Below are 20,913 nucleotides of genomic sequence, written 5' to 3'. Positions count from 1 at the left end.
TATTTTTTATTTTCCAATTTTTTTCCTGAATTCCAATTTTATAAGACACGTACGTAAATAGTTATTTATGCAACAAGTGCAAAAAGTGACTGATTCTTGCACGCGACGTAACAATTGTCCGACGAGACCGAAGGTCAAGTTGGACAATACGTCAAGTGCAAGAACACTTTTGCACGTGTTGCATACAACATTTTTTCTACAATCGTGGGTATAATGCACCAGTTTTATTGGAAACTTAAATAAAATTCTACAACAACCAAAAGGTATCATCATGCTGTCTTATGTTAGTTAGTCGTGACTACCATGACAACCAAACAATGTTTTCAAAAAAACCAATTTGCAAAATAAAATAAAACGCCATAAATAAGTAGTGAGTGAGTGTTTTGAACCGTGCTGACCTCAAAAAGAGCGATTCGAGCGAAAATGAAATTACCGAGATGGCCAATGCGGAAATATTTAATTTATTGCCCGAGAAATCCCACAAAACAATACGATCTGACATACAACCGGTTCAAAGAATGGTGTGCAGACAAAAATGTTGTGTAGTTAACAGAAACCGTGCTTCTGGCTTATTTTTCCAATCGGTCAACGAAGGTAAAGTCTTCTACCCTATAGTCCGAATATTCCATGATACTAATAAAAATTTTCTTGCACTAGTGCAAGAAAATGCCACTTTTTGCGCTCTAAACCATTGACATTCTTTACACAATTGTAGAAAAACATTTTTTTTATTCTATATCTACAAGTGACCATACGAGTCTAGCAACCGTCTGACATGTCACATTTTCTTTCTAAAAGTGTATCAGCTTTAGCAGAAGCACTTTTATTCATTTCTAAGCATGCACTTAAAGGTGTGTCACAATTATCGGAAGCAGTGTCAGAATTAAACGATTTTGGAGGTTCAATGTGCCACTTCATACCCAAAAAAAAACAATATTTGATATAAAAATAGAATCAAATTACCATTCAATTAATTGCTTCCACCAAAAAAAGAGATCGTTTAAAAGCTATCCACGAAATTAGATTTATTTATTAATCGCTTTGTTTGAAACCAGAAAATCCAAACAATTCCAGAAACTATAGGTATCACTAGAGAGCGGATTTTATGAAATTTGCATATTCGTTATTTTTTGCATATAAGTCTTGATATTTAATATGTGCACGAATCATGCTAGCTAGAAATGAATATAGCTATAAAAAAGTTGCATATTTGCATATATTTGCCTTCTGCTGCATATTTCACGTAACGGGTGCATATTTTGCATTTTTATCAATTTTTGTGCTAATTAAAAAAAAAAAAAATTGGCCATTCTATTGGCATTTATCTAGAAAGACGAGATTTCATTAATCATGTTGCAAATATTGTCCTGAGCTTCAACTACCTCGGAAAGGTTTGGGTTTTATGGTAGTTTGGAGAAACTACTGGGTGTTAATTCATCCTTCTAGGTAAATTCGGGCTCTAGATAATTACTTTTGGAAATATCGTTCATTCCCAATATTTTTGTTCGATAAGTGTATTAATAGTATGTTTAATGGTGGTCGAAGGAACGTTACCTTGTTATTTTTCATTGCGAGTTTGCATTGAAAGCATTTAAAGCAATTTAGGTGCGTCAATATGTCGAAGATAACTCAAATTAATTTAACTATAAACATTTTATTTATGTATTTTTTGTAATAAAACGTAAGCTCGGGAAACCTGTTTTTGTAATTTCTAAATAAATTTAGTTTGGTTATTACGTTTTTTTTTTACTTTTGAAGCATATGCAACTGCATATCTCTGCATATATTCAGAAAGTTACTGCATATTTGCATAAATTTGATGCATATCATATGATCATATTTCCCAAAATTTTGCTGCATATTTTCCGCTCTCTAGGTATCACCTTTAGACGGATGCACTCTATTTGAAATATCAGTTTCTAAGTTCAACTCGTCGGTATCCGGTATGGTTTGATGCGGAAATTATTGAAACAATACAGTTAAAAACAGTCCTTCATAACAACTATAAAAGGTTTAAAACTCATTACTATTAAATATTGCAGAACTAAATGCAAGTCCTTAATTCACAATAGTTATCTTAGGTAACAAAGTACAGTATACTGTACAGTCATCATTTTCATCAGACCCGAAAAAATTTTGGAAGTATATTTAAACTAGAAAAGGAAGATCTAAATTCTAGGACTAATGGAATATTTAGATCAAGAACTTGCAACACTGTCAGATATTACGAGAGAAGTGTAATGACGTAATGAAGAGTTCAATAATCTTCAAATTAAGATGGATTGTAAATCTCAAAAGTAAATATTTGATACTGTATCACAGTCTAAAAACTCAGTGACAGCTGGTCTGGATAATATCCTGAGTGTCCTCCTAAAGGGTTGTGCTTCAGTTTTCTTTTACTTATTTATTATAATCATCCATTATTCAACATTTCCCATGATCTGCAAGAAAGCCAATATTACACCTATTTTCAGGGACACAGTAGTTTTTGCTAAATTTAAGGCATTAGCAATATATTTTAATTTTTATGATAATTTTTTAATAAAATATGCTACCGTGATACAACAGTATATTCAGGAAAAAAATTCTTTACAAGAATCTTTAAGAAAACATATAAGGTGTCATTAAAAAAAGGCAAAAACAAGTGAATGTTAAACATTTGCTTTTTAAATCAGACCGTGGTACCTGTATTTAAACCGATTTAATTTAACTTGAGCTTATCAATCACATAAAGCGGCCTATGAGCCTCGGCTTTTTTGCCAAATATACGCTATATGTGTTTTAAATATTCACCGTTTGCCCATCTTAAAAGAAATATATCAAGTCTAATAATAATAACTTCCATATTTTTCAAATATCGTTGTTTTCAGCCCCTATTTCATTTTACTGAGTTGAGCAACAGTTTTCTATAGCGGTCGTCTACACATTAGCGCTATCGATCCTCCTAGCAGGATGTCCTGCAACTACTGAAAAAGCTTGCTGAAATACGGAAGCTTCAGTAAAACACGCGACAGTGACAAATACATATACAATGGGGTTTTATTGTATTTATCTACCAGTGTTTGTGACCATAGTGTTGACATCATTTGTGTCTGCTCGTGCGGTAGGTATATAATCAACAAAACTTAATTTATTAGTATATTTCTTAAGGCAGGTATTTTTGTTTTACGCCACGTACTTTTCATTCCTGAATAAGTAAACAAGCAATTTTCAGCTTACTCCCTGTAAATTATTCAAACGTCACCAAGTATCGGGTATGTTTCAGTCTCAGTATCTACATTATCTGACGGAATTTGTTCGTGGGTTCTAGCGAGTACATTTATCGTTGTACCCCTTTTTATGACTGCATTTGCTTATATTTTTTTAAGTCAATTCGGTTTTAAAAAAAGATCAGGCAGACCTAAATATAGGTATATATAAATTTGGTCCACTTAAACAGAATTTCAGTTATTTAAATAATATATTACTGACGTATACTTAGGTTAAACAACATCTTCTCGTGAATGAAAAATCGTCAGCGAGGCTTTTTTATATACTTTTTTAATATCTTATAATATTATATGCTGTAGTAGTTACCTATTTGTTCTTGCATTGCTGGAAAGGAAATAGGTCAGATTAGATCTTTGTAACCTCTGGGATATTAAAAGCAACAATATGATGGGATTATTATCGAATTGAAGGCAGGAAAAAATGTATACATTTTTTTAATCCAACTGTGAAATTTCTTTCATTCAACAATTTGCTGGAATTAAACTTCCTATGAAAGGAACGAAACGTAGAACTTGAGAGATGGGCAAGAAAGTTTCAATTAGCATTAGGTTAACAAGGGGTGTGGGGAGCGAACAAAATCAAATCCTAGATAATTATGTCCTTTGATTTTCGAACAAGAATTTTTGTGTAAGATGTATTAACGAATAACTAAGGTCACAAAGGCAAAAAACAAAAATTCTAATAATTAAATTTAAATTCATTCCTTTCACTGTGTTTGAATAAAATAAAAATTACAAAAAACGTGTACCTAAATTTCCTGTATTAACATACCTTACTTTAATTTTGAAGTTTACTGCTTAAAAGAAATATTACGCTAGTGACCGGCAAATATATTTCTAAGGTTCTGTCAAAATGAAATTCAAAAATCTGTGTTCTTCCCTTACAAGGAAAAAGCAGTTTAATGTGTAATTTCGTCTCATTTCTACACTGGAGATCGATTTTACTAAGATCATATTTTTTGTGGCTGAAATGGGAATTGTTACTTTTAGTAAAAGCTCGTAATTAGCACTTGACCTGGGGCTGCACGCCGTGTTAATTTTATAAGGTGTTAAATTATTGTAGTGTGTGCATAAGATTGTTAGAAATTTGCAATTAACAAAGGTTTTCGTCATACCCTCCCTATCGACAATCACTTATCAATCTTTTGCCTCATTTACATCGGAACTGTGGGTTGAAATTTGTGACTTGTAAAATCTGAGACAGTGAAAATAGCTATTTATGGTATAAGTGAATAAAAGTGAATTTTATCCAATCAAAAAACAGTTTAGAACACGAGGCGAAGCCGAGTGTGATAATGTTTTTGAGTGGATAAAATTCGTTTATTCACGTGTATCATACAAGAGTTTTTCCAATTTCGCAAAATTTTTCAAAAAATTTATTGTTTAGGTAATCCATATACATAAATATTAATTGTACTATTACTAATATGATGAACATTTGAAGAAGGTAAATTGCCTAAGCTGCCTGTACTTTCGCCACGGTCAAATTCAAACGAGGCTCCTGGACTTTCATTAGGATTGTTTTACAGGAGGTGGTATCAAGCGTTGCAAATTTTAGTTGAATATCCACACATCCATAGCAACGAAAATTTCAGTGGTAGTACGAATTTTTAGATTTTTTACTTTATTCGTTTTGTCAATGACAATGTGAATAAGGTGTTGCTATAAACATTTTTTCTACTCTGCGTCGTGTATTATACTCGTTTCATAAGACGCATCGTTGCACTCGTGTCTTTGAAGCACTCCTCGCTTCGCTCGTCGTGCTTCAAAATACTCGTGCGCCAATAAAGCGTCTTATGCAACTTGCAGGGCCGTCTTAAGCATCCTCTGCGCCGGGGTGCGAAAATCAGCGTTGCGCCCCCCTGTCAAAAATTAATTAACTCTGTTTTTTACAGAGTCTAGAGCCCCACATCAGAATCTAACGTTACGGGTGGTTAACTTAGAAGGAGTTAACCGTCACAATTCACTTAAATATTCTATTCATATTTGCCAAAAATCAAAAACATAATGATGGTTCATCTATTTATTAGATAAACAACATGGCTAGGAAATTCAAACGATGACAATCAGTACAATCTTAGTACAATTATATAATTTACACAGTACAGATGTCAGATCAGAATGATTAAGGTAAACTTAAAACTATTCTGTGCCATTTCATACATAAAAGTCAATTTTTCTCACTTTTGAGATTTTATTTTTTTTTTATTATTTCGGCTATTTCAAAATCTATTTCTTTTTCAATGCTTATAATGGCCAGGCTAGTTAATCTATCTTGGGCCATGGTTGACCGCAGATAATTTTTTATTAATTTAGCTTAGAAAATGATCTTCGCCCTCAGCTACCGTCACTGGAAGGGTTAAATATATACGTAGAGATGTTGAAAGATTAGGAAATGCGGATAGTAAATTATTCGAATACATATATATAACTTTAAATATCAAGTGGAGTTGTGTTCTTATTTATAAAAAATATTGGCAACAATTCTAACTCATGGAATAGATCTTCCCCATTTAAATATATCGGATCTATTTCCATATGTTAATTTCTCTTCCAAGTTGAGAAATTGTGGTTTTTTTTGCTCTAGCTCCGATTTCCTCCAGTTTTCTATATTTTCTAAAAATGAAATTTTTTTATTGTGTTGTATTAACAATTCGAATCTTTCATTTATTTTTGCAATTGCCGTGTCGAATAAATAATAATAGAAATTGATTTTAAAATTTTGCTTTGGGTCTAAAATGAGCTCATCTGCAGTTTCGTAATTAAAATGTCTTTTTCGGGGACGTGGACGAACAGTTTGAACAAATTCAGTTTCATACTCTAATTTTTCAGCAATTGATACTGAGTCAAATAACAAGTGTTTAAATGCTGTGTCAGTACGGTTTGTGGCTTAGAGGCCAATTCCAAATTGGCCAGTTGCGCCGGCGCAAGTCACTGGTGCAGCGCAACTTTGTAATGCTGATTTGGGTATCAAATGCTGCTGGTTGCTAGGGGTGACGGAATAAACAAACGCACTTGTGTCGAATTTTCCATTGCAATTTGCACCATGGAGTTGCGGCACCTCTAGTAGGCAGTGCAAGTTGGCGCAATTTATCTCGAAAAATTGCGGTCGTCTGTCAAGTTTGTTGCGGGTGTTGCTGTTAATTTATTCAAAAATTCTAGTAAAGGTGAGGATAAACGACGAAAAAATTACCGAGAGACCTAAGATGTTGTCGTTGCACCCTCGTTGCATTAATGGAAATTTTGAACTTGAAAATTTGCAAGAACTGTTGGCGCAAATCGATGGCGCAAAGTTGAGTTGCGCCGGTCAACTTGGAATTGGCCCCTTATAAAAATTTTTTGTAAATTTTTAGTGACAATATTAATTTTTGATAAAATATTGTACCAAGTAACTACTGAACATATAAACTTAAAACTCTTTAGTTTCGACATCAGTGAGCTTGCTATGTTCCTTGTGTCGCTGTCATACTTGTTATTTGAAACAATAAAATAAGTACAATGCATCATACATTTTTTCCATATTAAAACGTAGCGTTAGAGCGTTAATTCTACATACTTTCCCAGCGCGTATTTGACAGTGGTTTTAATGTCAAAGTGGGTAACTGATTCATGATCACCGTGATGTTGATCCGGAAAAAAATACATAAATTTCCTGGACAATTGAAAAAAAAAATCGTTATTTCCTTCTTTCAACGCAAATCAAAAATTAAACAATATATTATTTAGTTAGTATTTTTCACTTTTCACGGTTCACTATTTTTTCAGGGCACTTTTCACTATATTTTCAGAGAAGCAGCGGGTGTTGCAAAACCAATGAAGAAATTTGTATTTTGGGGCAAAATATTTATTCTTGAAAACGGATCATCAAAGAAAGTATTTACCGAAATAATGTTTTGAAAATAGTTTACAACTACCAGCTACTAGCGCGGCGCCCTTTAACATTGCTCTGAGAGCGGTCAATTTCGCCCCACGTGTTTTGGGCAGAATCAAAACATCATAAAAAATAAAATAATACCTACATCTGCCAAATTCTTGGATTTCAACGCTATTTCGGCTTGCTCATCATAACTAAGTTTTAGTAAGGTTTATAACGTGCGGACTAAGGTCTAGATGTCATTGTAAAATAAATGCACAGGGTTGTCCTCCCACGCTCCGATGCTCACGTTAATTTTTATTACACTTAAGTGTAAGGCTGGCCACTTGCGCCCCTAGGGCCTTGCGCCCGGGCGCCTTGCACCCCTGGCACCCCCGGGTTAAGACGGCCCTGGCAACTTGCATAATAATATACTATTATTCATCCTTCCGATTAAACTATTGTTTTAATAGCGAGATTTAACATACAAAATGAGCATTTTATTAGTAGAAATTGGAAAAAAAAAACATTTATCCTAGCCTAATTGCAAACGTATTATACTACGTTGAAGTAAATGAAAAAGGAATTCAAAGTGCTCAAAAAATGGCGCACTAACTCTATGACACATTATGAAGGACTGTTTATTGAGTGGAAAAAAATTGAAATCCTTGGGCCCAAATATTGAAAACATACATAGTGTAATTTTTTTTGTGAAATAGTTTACAACATTTTAATTCACTACTTAGTGGTGAGTACATGAAATCGATCGGATATTCAAAACAATTTTAGAGGTATCTCGTCTTTCTCCATTGTTTTCTTCATTTTATAAAATCACAAAAAACTTAAAAATTGTTCAGAGCGTTTCTGACAACACAGGCAAATTTTTCCCTTCTTTTGATCTATCCATCTAAATCGACATTTTGCTTTTGTAAGTGAATATCAAACTGACGTAAGCAATTTCTTAATAATGTTTCTAGAATTCGGACTTTTTAACTTAATAATGTGCCGTTAGGTTAGTCCGCGGTTCTTTGAGCATCCTGTATATGATGTATGTATATATAAAGAATTCACGTTCGGTAGATGTAACTAGATTTGGTTACTTTTTTTTTAAGCTGTGTAACTGCGGACATAATTGTTCTAGTGTATAATGTACCAGAAAGTAGGTATCAAAAATGTGATGGTTTTGTGGTAATCTGCTGAATGTATTTTTGAATCAAGGAGAAAATCGCATCCCTCTAAAAAGCCCAAACAGCAACCCGCATGTAAAATTGTGAATCTTTTCCCTTCACTAGTTATTTTAGGAGGACAAGCTTTGATGTCATCATGGATCTACAATTTTACCATGGATCCGTTTTAGTATATCCATGTCTCATCCAAGAAAATGAAAAGTAAATCTTCACCACTATCACGCAATTAGAGATACTGCCTAATTAGAAATTTGATTCTGGCAGCTATAACGTGTTTAAAATGTGAAAAACGTCGCCTTCGGAAATCTAAAGTTATACGTGTATTACGTTATTCTCAAATCTGAGTGTTTTCCATCTTGCAAAACAATAAGGATTATATAAAACTTAAAAACCAATTGTAGAGCAGAACCAATAAAATATGTAGGTATATAAATCTGCGCAGTCGTCTTTCTGATACTGATTATAATATTAACGGCACCAGCACTGTTGCATCGGTATTATTTTAAAATTCGAAAAACACTCGACAGCACCAGCGAACTTTACGGAAAATATTTCTGCCAACAGTTTAACTGTTTCCGTTTTACCCAAGCATTGACCATTCTTCTCTGTAATTTTTTGAAAAGCACGAAATATTTCTTGTTTCTTTTCCTTTAAAATGGGCTTTCTCGTGACTACTTTTGTGTAAATTGTTTCCATGCTGTACTTAAGGATTTTCTTGAAACGAAGCGTGTTGAAATTGGAAAAAATTTAGAAAAACTTTGTTTTTTTCCACACAATTCAGATTTGACATTTGAATTAGAAAATGAGACAGTTGATGTCAATCTTTAATTTCTAGTGATCTTAAGACTGCAACTTAACCACAAAAAATTTCTGTCAGCTACTTCTACCGAACGTGAATGCTTATTATGTAATGTAAGTAATTAATATTTTCGAAAAAGTTATATCGTAAAATATTTCCTTGATATTTTGTATCACACTCATTTAAATTTAAAATAATCAGTATCAGCAGTCCTAATCGTTTTGTTCTCTTAGGTGAACATCAGCAACACATGGATGCTTCCAGAAGAAGGATTTCCAGTATTTTATAGATATTTCCGTGATCGTATTTCTTGGTATGAGGCTGATGCCGTATGTCAATTTCATCATGCGAATCTAGTGACAGGTAAGTTACTAATACCCTTAGGTAAAGTCGCTTTGCACTTTTATTTTTTTGTAAGGTACCTAAACAGTAAGGAAAGCGGGGAAAACTTTTTTTTATGTAGGTACATACATTTATTGTGCTGTAAAGTGTGGTCTCTTTCTGCATTTTACTTGATAGCCCTGAACTGTTATAAATAACATACCTCATTACGTAGATTCTTTTTCAGTGGGAGTATAAACCGTTTGGTATTTTTTTGTAATTACTACTTGATTATTCTAAAGTTTGCAATTATCTCTAGATACAAGTAATAATAATTATTATTATTATTTGTTATGTTGACAATGTACGACAGAATTTTCGTGTATGTCAACAACTGTCAGTCATAAAAAATTAAAAAAATTCCTCAAAATGGCTTCGAACAAACACAAATTTATCGACCGAACACCATTAATTTTAGCAGCTGGTAAGCGATCGAATGATACGGAAGATAGTGTAGCAAACTGTTTAAAAAATTACTCAATCGCTGATACATCGGAAGCACTGAAATATGTGGCTAACATGGATGAAAAGAAAAATAAACCTCAATTTGAAACTGAAAAATACAAAAACACAATGCGAAAAGGAATTTTTACAGAAATTAAACCAATTTTACAACCAAAAGTGAAGACTCGATATCAGTCATTAATAAATGAACTGAAAGAAACTACTTATGAGTCCCACTGGAATAAGGTTCTTGGAAAAGGAAGGGATCCAATTCCTGGACTGCCAAAAGGATTAAATCCATTAGAAGTGACCTTTGGGATACAAAGTAATAAAGATGAATCGGTCAAAGAATTAATCAATCCTTCGAAAGGGGTGTACCAGATTTTAACAGAAAGTCAAATTGGTCATGATTTATATAAGAAATCACACAACAACTACAATGCCGGAGAAAGAATTTGTCGCAATTATCTGACACCTGCATTTGATAGTACAAAACGGTTTGGCGAACATAGTCGTTATGATCCTAGAGGAATATGGGTTCGGTGTGCTTGTACTTGGCATCAAAATGAACCTGTGGTTTTTGTAAATAAAATACAAGCTGATTTTCTAAATAGAACTAGAAGTAGATTAGGTGAGTGTCTGACACCTAACAATATTAAAAAACAGTTACCCGAAAACTTCGTTTTTGGAAAACCTTATAAGAGAGAACTTTATCGTATTGAAGAATTGCTAAAAGATAGCAACTGTCCACCATGTGAGTTTAAACGAGATCTTAAACGCTGGCTAACGTCGTTCAATACATTAAAAACGTTTATAAGACGAAAAGTAAATATAGAGTTTACTCTAGAAGATCTGTGTCAACGGCTTTTATATTATGATAAAGAAAAATGCGGCACACTGCCTCTCGAAGTATTTTATGACGTTTGTGCTTGTTATCACTTCCTATTTGACAAAGAAAATCTTGAACCGTTTTTGCAATTGTTATCGATTATTTGTAACGATAGAATTGAATACAAAAGGTTTTTAGATATTGTAAATTACAAGAAAGAACCCATACAACTTATGAAACTTCAGGATATTCCCGAACAAAATCAATACTATCTTACCAGCAGTCAGGCAGCTGTTTGTGATTATGTCATTATAAATAATGTCAATAGTCCTACGGCAGGAATTCCATCAATTCGAAACGACTTGTCACGTCCGACTGTTCCGTTAGGAGGTTGTCGAGCGGACTTAGAAAATTTGGGAGAAGACTGTTCAGCTGGAATTTTATTAAATCCTAGTATATATCTCAATTACGGATTATCCTTTAGAGACTTCTTCATTCCACGAAATCAAAATGTTATTCGAAGTTTGTTTGAAAAAGCTGGCTACAAGATAAATGACACAATTTTCGAGAAATTATGGTTGGAGAGCATTGAACATGATAAAACTGGATTAGTCTGTGTTGATACCTTCCACAAAATGCTGGAGAAGCACAACGGCGAAAAGAAGAAGCTAATAGTTGATGAAGCAACATGTTGAATAAAAAATTAATTTTTCCTTTTTTTTAGTTATGATGTATGGCATGATAACCAAAAAATTGTTAATAATAACAACAATAGTTTTACCGACATAAGCGATCTTATTTGGTTCAGATCAAACTGCTAAAGGAAAAAATATGACGGAGTTGAGTGTTGCCAAAAAAACAAATTTTATCGAATTTTGTCTCCAATAGCTGTCTTAAGGCCCAATTCTGAATCAAACCTGTTAACATTTAAAGGTTGTTAAAAAAGAAACAGCCAATCAGATTTACGAATTTAACTCGTTACTATGGAAATTTGCAATTTAACACCCTTTAAATTTAACAACTTTGATTCAGAATTGCCCCTTTATTAAGTTATTACAGAGAACATTTTGTTGTTTGTTTTTTTTTTATATATATATAATTGATGTACTGCCCCATTGTTTTGGATTTACCTTATGTGGTGGTTTTCCAAGTAGTTTTGGATTTATTATTTATTTTTCCCTATATGTGTATTTACTGGGCTGTTGTATCGTTTTTACATGTATCACATTTGAAGCGCACTACTGCATTATTTCCTTGTTCCACCTTTTTTTTCTCGTATCATTGTCTAAATAACTGTTTTTATTTTGTGGTTTCTAACCCGATTATACTTTTTATCATCAACAAAAATCGCCCGTATTTGGTAATAGATCTATAGCTACGGGTATATTTCTTATTCTCCGTTTTAATTGTCAGACGATGGAAAAGAGTATACTTGTCCAGCGTCAACTTAAGGAAGTTTTTTGTTGATGGCACCTTATTTCAAAAGATTTACTTGTTAATTTATAGGTTTGTTGTAATTGTAGCCAGATTCCAATCTTCTGTTGTGCTGAAATTCTTATATTTTCCTTTCTTTTTATATATTTTTTAAAAACCGACGTATAGTTTATATCATCGCCTATCTTCCAACCAAATTATACAAAATTGTGCATCATTTTAACATCTTGCAATATTACCAGCTTCTTTAAAAACTTACAGCACTATGGCAAATTTCTTCTTGTACAAGATGAGAAGAGTAAAAAAAACAACAGCTAATATGTGTCAAAATAGATGTTCCCGTTACTAAAGAATTTTTGTATGCACGATGATCGTTTTTAAGTATAATTGTGCCTAAAATTTGAAAGATGCAGCGCCTGATTTTTTTCGAAAGGCGGTTTGCTTAAACGTATGCGTATACTACAAATGTCCCGATTTTATTCTTTTTATAACTAAGTATTATAATGAAATCCATTTGGTGGATGGCTAATTTCATGATTTCTTGACGTCTCATAACACTTAGAAAATGAAAAAAGTGGTCTCCTGTTTTCATTTATATGTTGGCAATTTTATCTACGAATCTCCGATCTCCAGAACAACTGGACTGAGCTAGATTATTATAAAGTAGATGTACTTTAAAAATATCTTGTGGATGGTAATGGAGGCTAATCAAAATTTGTCTCATATTCTCCAAGAAAAATTTGAGTTCATCCGAAAATATGCAAATTACCAAGATTCTGTACTTGGAATTTATTATACTGTCCCTTTTTATACTTTAAGCATGTAGGTTTTTGGAGAAACATTTTAAATGCTACAACAAAATTTTACAATTTAACTTAAAAACCACACAAGCAATTACTCTGAAATTTTATACACACTCTAAGGTTGTCATGAACATGGTAACTTGTTAAGAAGAATAATTGTAATGAAATTACTGGACTGATTCTTGTCAAATTATAGATTTATTTTACCAACATCGTATAAATGATTAAACGCTAACCAAAATTTGTTTGCCTATCCCCCAGTAAAAATTTAATGATGTCATCTGAACAGTTTGCTAGTTAAATCAAGACATCAAGTTTTTAAGCAAAATACGCAAAATTATTTAAGAAGATTTTACAATTTAACTTAGAAACTACAAAACAGATCACTCTGAAATTTTGCAAAGGTTTTAAAGTTATCGTAGGTATGGTAAATCGCTGATCAAAATTTATCTGCCTAGTCCTTCCAAAAATTTGATGACGTTGTCTTAAATTTTGCTACTGAAGTCCAGCCGAAAAATATTATATATGGATCTACACTTGTGGGTTGTCAGTGCATTCAAATTTTTAGAATTCCTAATATAGGTTCGCCAGGAAATTAATGAGTGAAGCATATTACATTACAATAAAATTCTTTTAATTTTGGCAAGGTGTTGTAAACACGGTGTGTTTCTGTTTATGTCTGTCCAACACACTATATTTACGCAGTATTCCGTCCCTAAAATGCTAAGAAGTGTAGGCATTCTGTACTTGCGTAAAAACAGTGTATCGGAAAACAAAAACAGGAACATACCCGATGTTATAATTGGTACAATTTTACAACACTTTAACAACAATTAAAGGAATTTTACAGTATGTAATTATTTGTACTAAAAATTATAATAACTATAATAATATGCTTTAACTTGCTGTATGTTTTAAATAGGTACATATGCACACTTTACTCTCCACGTTTATTTTATCTCAGGGTTACTAGTTTTGGTTCATAGCCGTTATTAGATCCTTTCGTTGAATTTGTACGAAATTGTTATATTTATTATAAACTCAAACCAATATTTTCGTAATCCAAAAATTTAAATGAGATACGTAGTTGGTTGATTTGGCGACATTACTGCGCCCAGCTGGTAATGCAGGGTGTTATTCTCTTGAGCGCAGATGTAGTGGTGTTCCAAGTGATTTGCTAGTTGTGATAATGACGCTCCTTGAGGTATAACTTGATATCCGAACCTGTAGAATGTGGAATCAATATAGAGTTTGGATGGGTGATTGCAAGTTTAGCAGCTGCATCCATCAATATTCTGATGAGGTAGAATCGAGATGAGTGGATGTCTTTGCCGGTTTGGTGGAGAAGAGCAAGTTGGTGTTGGATTTGTTGTACCAGAACGCAGATTGGATACATTTGACCCAGCAGTTTTAAGGAGTTCATGGAGTCAGTACAGATGACGAAATTATGATGTGACGTGATGCGCAAAGAATCATCCTGGACCGCAGCAGAGATGGCAACGAGTTCCGCTGTTAGAATGGAGCTAGTGGCCGGTAGACAATAAAGCTTGATGGAATAGCATAAGCTCCACCAACGCCTTCTGTTGTTTTTGACTCATCCGTGTAAATGATGAACAATTTTGCAGTCGTTGTTAGAGGTGACCGAGGAATTATTAAGATGAAGAGTAAAGTGAAGGTAGCCGCGAGCCCACGGAGCGAAAATTTGAAGCGGTAGGAAAAAACACAGGAAGTGAATAGTTCCTAGTTTGCTTTAAGGAGCAAAGAAAGACGACGGTAAACAGGGAAGTTTTTTGAGTGGTGAGCGACGGGAAAAGAGGAGTTTACAGAGTGGATAAGCTACATCGGCAGCTATTTTTAGACTGTAAGATAGAAAGAGGAAGTTACGACGTAATAAGGGCGAAGGTTCGGCAGCTAAACAGGAAAGAGATGTGACAGGGGTCGTGCGAAAAGCTTCTAGAGCAGAGTTGTGTGTTTAGCAGAGGAGTATGCGAGACAGTCGTAGTCTATTTTGGAGCGAATCAAACTTATGTAGAACCGCAAAAACATTTCTAAGTTAGTTGCCCCCTAATGATGGACTAGAATCTTGAGAAGTGCTAAAGTTTTGTAACATTCTTGAATAATCGAACGAGTATGATCTTTCCAAGTTAACTTCTGGTCGAAGATTATACCTAAATACTTGATGGTCGCCTGGAATGCAATATTTTGATTACACAACTTGAGGACAAGTACAGGTGGGGGGCGAATTTTTGAAAAAAGAATGCCTCTTCTTTTCTCCGATGAAAAGGTGAAAGCAGTAAATCAGTTTTTAACCGTGCAGATGGCACTTTGCATGAGGTGGGTCATCGAAATGAAATTTTTACCTTTAATGTACAAAGTGAGATCGTCTGAGTCGAGAAGAGGTTTGACTGGTGGTTGAATGTTGGAAACTACGTCTTTTATTGCTATATTAAAGAGAGTAGTGCTAGGTACCGATCCTTGTGGAGTTCCCATTTCCAGCGGTCCTTCAGTTGATTTGCATTAACGGTGACTCGGAAGCTTATATTAGTTAAGAAATTTCTGCTAAACATGAACAGCTTGCCTTGAATGCGCCAAGTATGCAGTTTTTTTGAGAATCTGAAAGCGTCAAGCCGTGTTAAAAAGCTTTTTTTAAATCAAAGAAAATGGCGAGCACATGCTGACCGTCTGCGAAGGCATCATGAATTTCGGTCTCCAAGGTTAAAAGGTTATCAGCAGTTGGCCGCGAATTGCGGAAACCGCATTGTCTGGGGTGCAGGAGATTTTGACTTTCCAGATATGAGGTTAGACGTTTATTTAGAATCTTTTCAAACAGTTTACACATAGTGCAGGTGAGTGAAATAGGTTTATAGGATGTGAGTTCAGTTTTTGGTTTGCCTGGCTTTTGCAATCGGTATTATTAACGCAGTAGATCATATAGCTGGATAAGAGCCTGTAAGATAAAGAGAATTATATGCCTAGAGTAGATACACTTTTCTAGAAGAAGGAAGTTTTTTAAGTAGTAAAAGAGATTTCGTCAGGTCCAGGTGCCGAGTTTCGGCAGCTGGTAAGGGCAAAGTCGAGTTCCTCTAGCGTAATGAACAGATACAACAAATTATTGTGTGCGGGAGAAAGTGCAAACCGCTCTTTTTCTTCTCGTTGCTTTAGTTCTAGAAAAACGGAACTGTAATTTGAGAAAGAAGACGTTTTCACAAAAGTGTCTGCCAATATCTCTGAGATGGCGGAATCCGTTGTCTGATTCAGTCCATTACTATTCAATACAGGAACATGAATAGACGTTCAAAATCGTTTGTTTGTTCCAGACTTCGGAGGGGGTTGTGTTGGTAGATACTGTGGACATATAAGTAGTTTCGCCAGGACTCTTTTTTACTTTTTTTGATGACGTAACGAAATTTTGAACGAATACGTTTAAAATCAATTAGATTTTCAGGTGTGTTGTGGCGTTTACCATGGGTGAGAGTTTTTAACAAGCTGAGATGGCTTCTTGACATTCCTTGTTCTACTAGGGCACAGTCCTGCGGTTGGCGATGCTTGAAGTTTTGCCTACAGCAGTCATCGCAGATTCAGTGATTACTTTGATTAAATTTTCAATCATCTCCATTGGTTGAAACGAAACATCTGCAGAGGAGATTAGTTATGTTATGAGATTGGGGTAAAGCTCCTAGTCTGCTCAAGGAGTTTCCTATCTAGATCGCACGCGCCAATGCGCAGTAGAGACATATGCTGCATATGAATCGGAAAGTGATCACTATTATTCAGATCAGGCAGTACTATCCATTCTAACAAATGAACTAAAGTCGGATGACAAAAAGTTAGATCAAGAGTAGGAAAACGGCCGGTTGCTGCATCAAAACGGGTGCTTTATCCAGTGTTTAAAAGAACTAAGTCAGAGGTATTTAACAGCTGAGCAAGTATGTCGCCTGTTTGATCAGAAGTTAGGAATCCCCAAATAACATGATGTGCTTTGAAATCAGCCAACAAAATCAGAGTAATTTTTTGGAAAGTGAGTTTTGTTAGCTGTAAAATTAGTTTCTTGCAATGCTATTATGCGAAGACTAAAACCCGTTTAAATTCCATTGTAATGTGAATAGGACTGATTAGAAGAAGTCACTACGTTTGGATTGATCAGTTTCAGTATCGGATTCGGAACTATAAGTTTAAAGAGCTTGTATAGGCGCTTTCTAATTTTAGTGAACTTAGTTTTCATGGACCTGTTTCGAAGATGAGGATATAACAACTTGAGCATATCAATGAATTGATTGTGTATTGCTGAGTCAGATGGAGGAGATCGGAAGTATTTGGGACTTATGAACTGATCATAAGAAAGGGGGAACTGATTTGGTTTGTCAAAACATGCTTCCCAGTGTCTTCTACATCATCGATAGAAAGAAGCGTGTTAATCAGCCAATTCATTAATAGGGTATTGCAACGTGCTTTTATCAACAGACATACCTACTTCATGTGGCGCCTGCAGCAGAAATTTTCTAACTTGTTCACTCCTAAGACTTTTTGGGGTCAGAACATCACATATACGTTTCAACAGCACACGCACTTGATTGTACCTGATGAAAATATTATTGATTATAATTTACATATAATAATGAAGTCATTACTACGTAGTGAGAAATGTTAATTTTGTCCTTAATTTGTAAGGAAGTTTTCAACATCGACACAATGCTCCAGAAAGAAGATGACGCAAAAGACTGTGACAACTCATGAACATACGCTAGGATCACTTGTTCATTATCACATTTCACATTTTCCTTATGACGCCACTCCATGAGCTTTATCGTATGTGGATACCATAACCTTCCGCACATCATCGGGAATATCATATTCATCAGAATTTTTTGATAACTCCATTCGTTTCAAACTTTTCCTTATTTTTAATTAAAATTCAAAAAAGATAAAATCAGAAATAGACTACTTTTGTTATAAACATGGAGCTATGTCAAAGCTTATTACAAAAACACTACACGTCTCTGTGAGGGCTTTTATGGCCTTATCAGATTCATTCGAGTCGGCCTTCGGCCTTGTCTCACAAACTTACTGACACGGCTGTATCTATCCTAACAGAGTTTTTCTGTAAAATACTATTACTACATAAAGTTTATTTTTTATTACATGTTGATACATCTGAGGAATTTAGCAATAAGATAGCTCGATTTGTCAATCAACGTAAAGATTGTTTATGGATTTTTACACTTAAACTACGGAAAAAGTGTATGTACTGAATTAATTTTAGCATTAAAAATCACTGAAAATCTGTATTTCTTGGTGCAGTTGACTCACACACAAATTGGCTCTGCCACTGCATATTTACTTGAAAACCTTGGCCAGCGAAATTGCTTAGGTACAGATGGTATTTTCCACAAATATATTACCAATTAAAGACAGAGTGGGAAAGTAGAAACACGCATCAAAGTTTAGGCTAAACTGTCAAACGTAATGAAGTCAATCGATAACTACAATTATTTATTTAAACGTGAAATCCAAGAATAATTCTTGGAAGACCAGATATTTTGCTCGGTGGAAAGGTATTTAAAAACCTGTAAACCATTATTGTCATCTACTATTAATGTTGTGTGTGTATTTTTTGAGGTTTACCTCCATTCAAAAGAATGGTTGCATTGACCGCCACTCTAGATTTTTAATGTCACTCTGTTATATTAAGAGACATAAAATTAGTTAATTATTAATAAATTATACGCTTAGGTCGGCATAAAAAATAGTGTGCATCATTCTGCCAGAACCTAGTTTTGCGAATACTCCCTTTGCAGTTTCTGGTTTGGTAATACAATAGTAGAATAAGTATTAAGAACGGTAAGGATTGTTTACTGATCGAAAACAAAAGTTCAATTTGCCTGAGACCTGGAAACCCTTTAGCATTCGTGATATCTTATCTATATTATTTTGTGAACAACTGAGAAAATTCTAGTGTTTTTCATGCAATTTGTAATGTTGAAGGAAATCGTCACACATCAACGAAGCCTGGTTTTAGTTTTCGAAATTTGTTTCTAGGGTTTCACCTAGGCATAAACATTATAATTTTGAATACATTATTACTTACCATTCGCCTAAATGGTAAATGTAGCGAGATAAAAAAAAATGTTTCAATGTTTTCTACAGAAATTAAAGCTTTTCTTCTAAAAACGAATTTTAGAAATGGAAGTAGATGCTGGAAAACGGTGGGCGGCGATATTCTTTCGAAGAATTTTTGAAGCATTTTTCCGAAGAAGCAGTCATTCTTATGACGATGTTTATCGGGTTGTAAGAAGAGCTGGTAATGAAAGGCCATAAAATGAACAGGTATTAGAAAATGTAAGAGAAAGTATGGAAGAACTCCGTCCACATTAATTTCAACAATTAAATCTATCATACGAACGACACAATTAAAAAAAAGCTTGCAAATGTTTTCTTCCCCTTAAAGTTCAAATTTACCACGAAATTCTACGGCAAAACTTTCAATGTCGCATAAATTTTATTATTGTAACTAGTTTTTTGACAAGCCCAACAACGACGAACTTGAAACATTGGATACATTTTTCACCGATACAGCTCGGTTTCATTTTGATGGTTATATGACCTCGCAAAATATGTATTTGTTGAGATTCCCCTGCATCCAGGTAAAAAACTTGGTCTTTGGTTGGTTATTTCAAGCAGTTGCATTATACCTACCATTTTTTCTACTGCTACTGTTCATATAGCAAATCAGACCTTATACATATTTTTAAAAGAAATTTTACGATAATAAAATAATTTATAGAAATTTATGGGCATCTAGGTCGCCACACTAAACAAGTCCCGTCTTTTTCCTTTTTTCGTATTTTAAGAATGTGTACAAAAGTCGATCACAAAATTTGTAGGAATTGGAAATGGCTATTTCCAAACAATTGGAAATTGTTATACCTGAAATGCTCGTCCGGGTTTCTGAAAACCTGAAACGATGCGTGCTTATATATTATAGAAAACGGTGAACAACATTTTCAGCAGCTTTTGTAAATAAACGTTTCGTTTATCATTAATTTCGATTAACTTTTTTTCGTCCTAACAACAGTTCACATATTTAACTTGAAACTTTGGTTCTGCCAAATTGATACGAGTATTTAATAAATAATTATTATTTTAATCTAAAACATGCTGATTTTTGTGTATATCCAACTTCGACTAATTTTTTTTATCTTGTTGTATTATGAAAAATAATTATAGTTATTCTGCTTGGTTTAAGTTTATAAAATGTCTAGCTTTTTTAAACAAAACTTAACTAGTTCAAGTTTTAGTTGTCATCGACATTTAAAATATTTCAAGATTTTACAAAAATATTATAACACTGATAAATATTACAGAACATTAATCAACTCGAGAGTTGCTAACATCGACTGAAAAAAATAACCAACAAAACACACATATTGTCGTACTTGAAAACAAAGAAAAAAAGTTGGTCATAGTTCTATAAAACTATCAGCTTTAAAGTCAATAGAAACTTTGTTGTTCGTATTTACTGCATTGTTCAGTATGAAAAAAGCTGATTTCTAACTCTCGTGATCATGATGATCAAGTTCTATTTTCACTGCTTGCAATTATTAGATGAATATTAAATATTGCATGTCTTAACACTCAAATAAAAGTAGCCCTGTATTTATCGTTATTTGTAATTTTAATTTATTACACCGGGGAACAGTGGATCTGCGGTAACCACTTTGAGAGTCGATTTTGGGTATTTAAAGTCTGCTGAATACAAAAAAATATTAGATTTGCCGAATAGATTTGCGGCTCTAGTTTTTGAGATAAATGGATCTTCATTATACGACCTCAGATATGTAATAAATATATGAAATTTATTTCAAGACTGTTATTTTCAAACCAAACTGCTAATATATGTTAGGTATACATTATTAT

General features: G+C 33.8%; 2 protein-coding genes across 2 annotated transcripts in view; both read left to right on the top strand.

Moving 5' to 3' along the window:
• Positions 1 to 2,974: 2,974 nt before the first annotated feature.
• The window catches only part of LOC135130014 (uncharacterized), a 35,190-nt gene continuing 17,251 nt past the window's right edge, over positions 2,975 to 20,913 (top strand). Inside the window, exons 1-2 of the mRNA XM_064057310.1 lie at positions 2,975 to 3,103; positions 9,342 to 9,471. Coding sequence (XP_063913380.1) covers positions 3,032 to 3,103; positions 9,342 to 9,471 — 202 coding nt within the window. The 5' untranslated portion in view covers positions 2,975 to 3,031. The remainder of the gene's footprint in view (positions 3,104 to 9,341; positions 9,472 to 20,913) is intronic.
• On the top strand, positions 9,822 to 11,492 carry LOC135130437 (EF-hand domain-containing family member B-like). The gene has a single exon (XM_064057817.1). It carries the CDS (start codon positions 9,859 to 9,861, stop codon positions 11,455 to 11,457), a length of 1,599 nt encoding a protein of 532 aa, XP_063913887.1. The 5' UTR covers positions 9,822 to 9,858; the 3' UTR covers positions 11,458 to 11,492.

This window comes from Zophobas morio, unplaced genomic scaffold (assembly GCF_036711695.1).
Source record: "Zophobas morio isolate AGI-343-1 ecotype UQ-CSIRO unplaced genomic scaffold, CSIRO_AGI_Zmor_V1 ptg000017l, whole genome shotgun sequence".
Taxonomy (NCBI): Eukaryota; Metazoa; Arthropoda; class Insecta; order Coleoptera; family Tenebrionidae; genus Zophobas; species Zophobas morio.
Note: the sequence above shows the minus strand (reverse complement) of the source record. Positions and strands in the feature narration are given on the sequence as shown.

Excerpts from the sequence above, each read along its gene's own strand:
- LOC135130437 (XM_064057817.1), top strand. The coding sequence starts at position 9,859 with ATGGCTTCGAACAAACACAAATTTATCGACCGAACACCATTAATTTTA.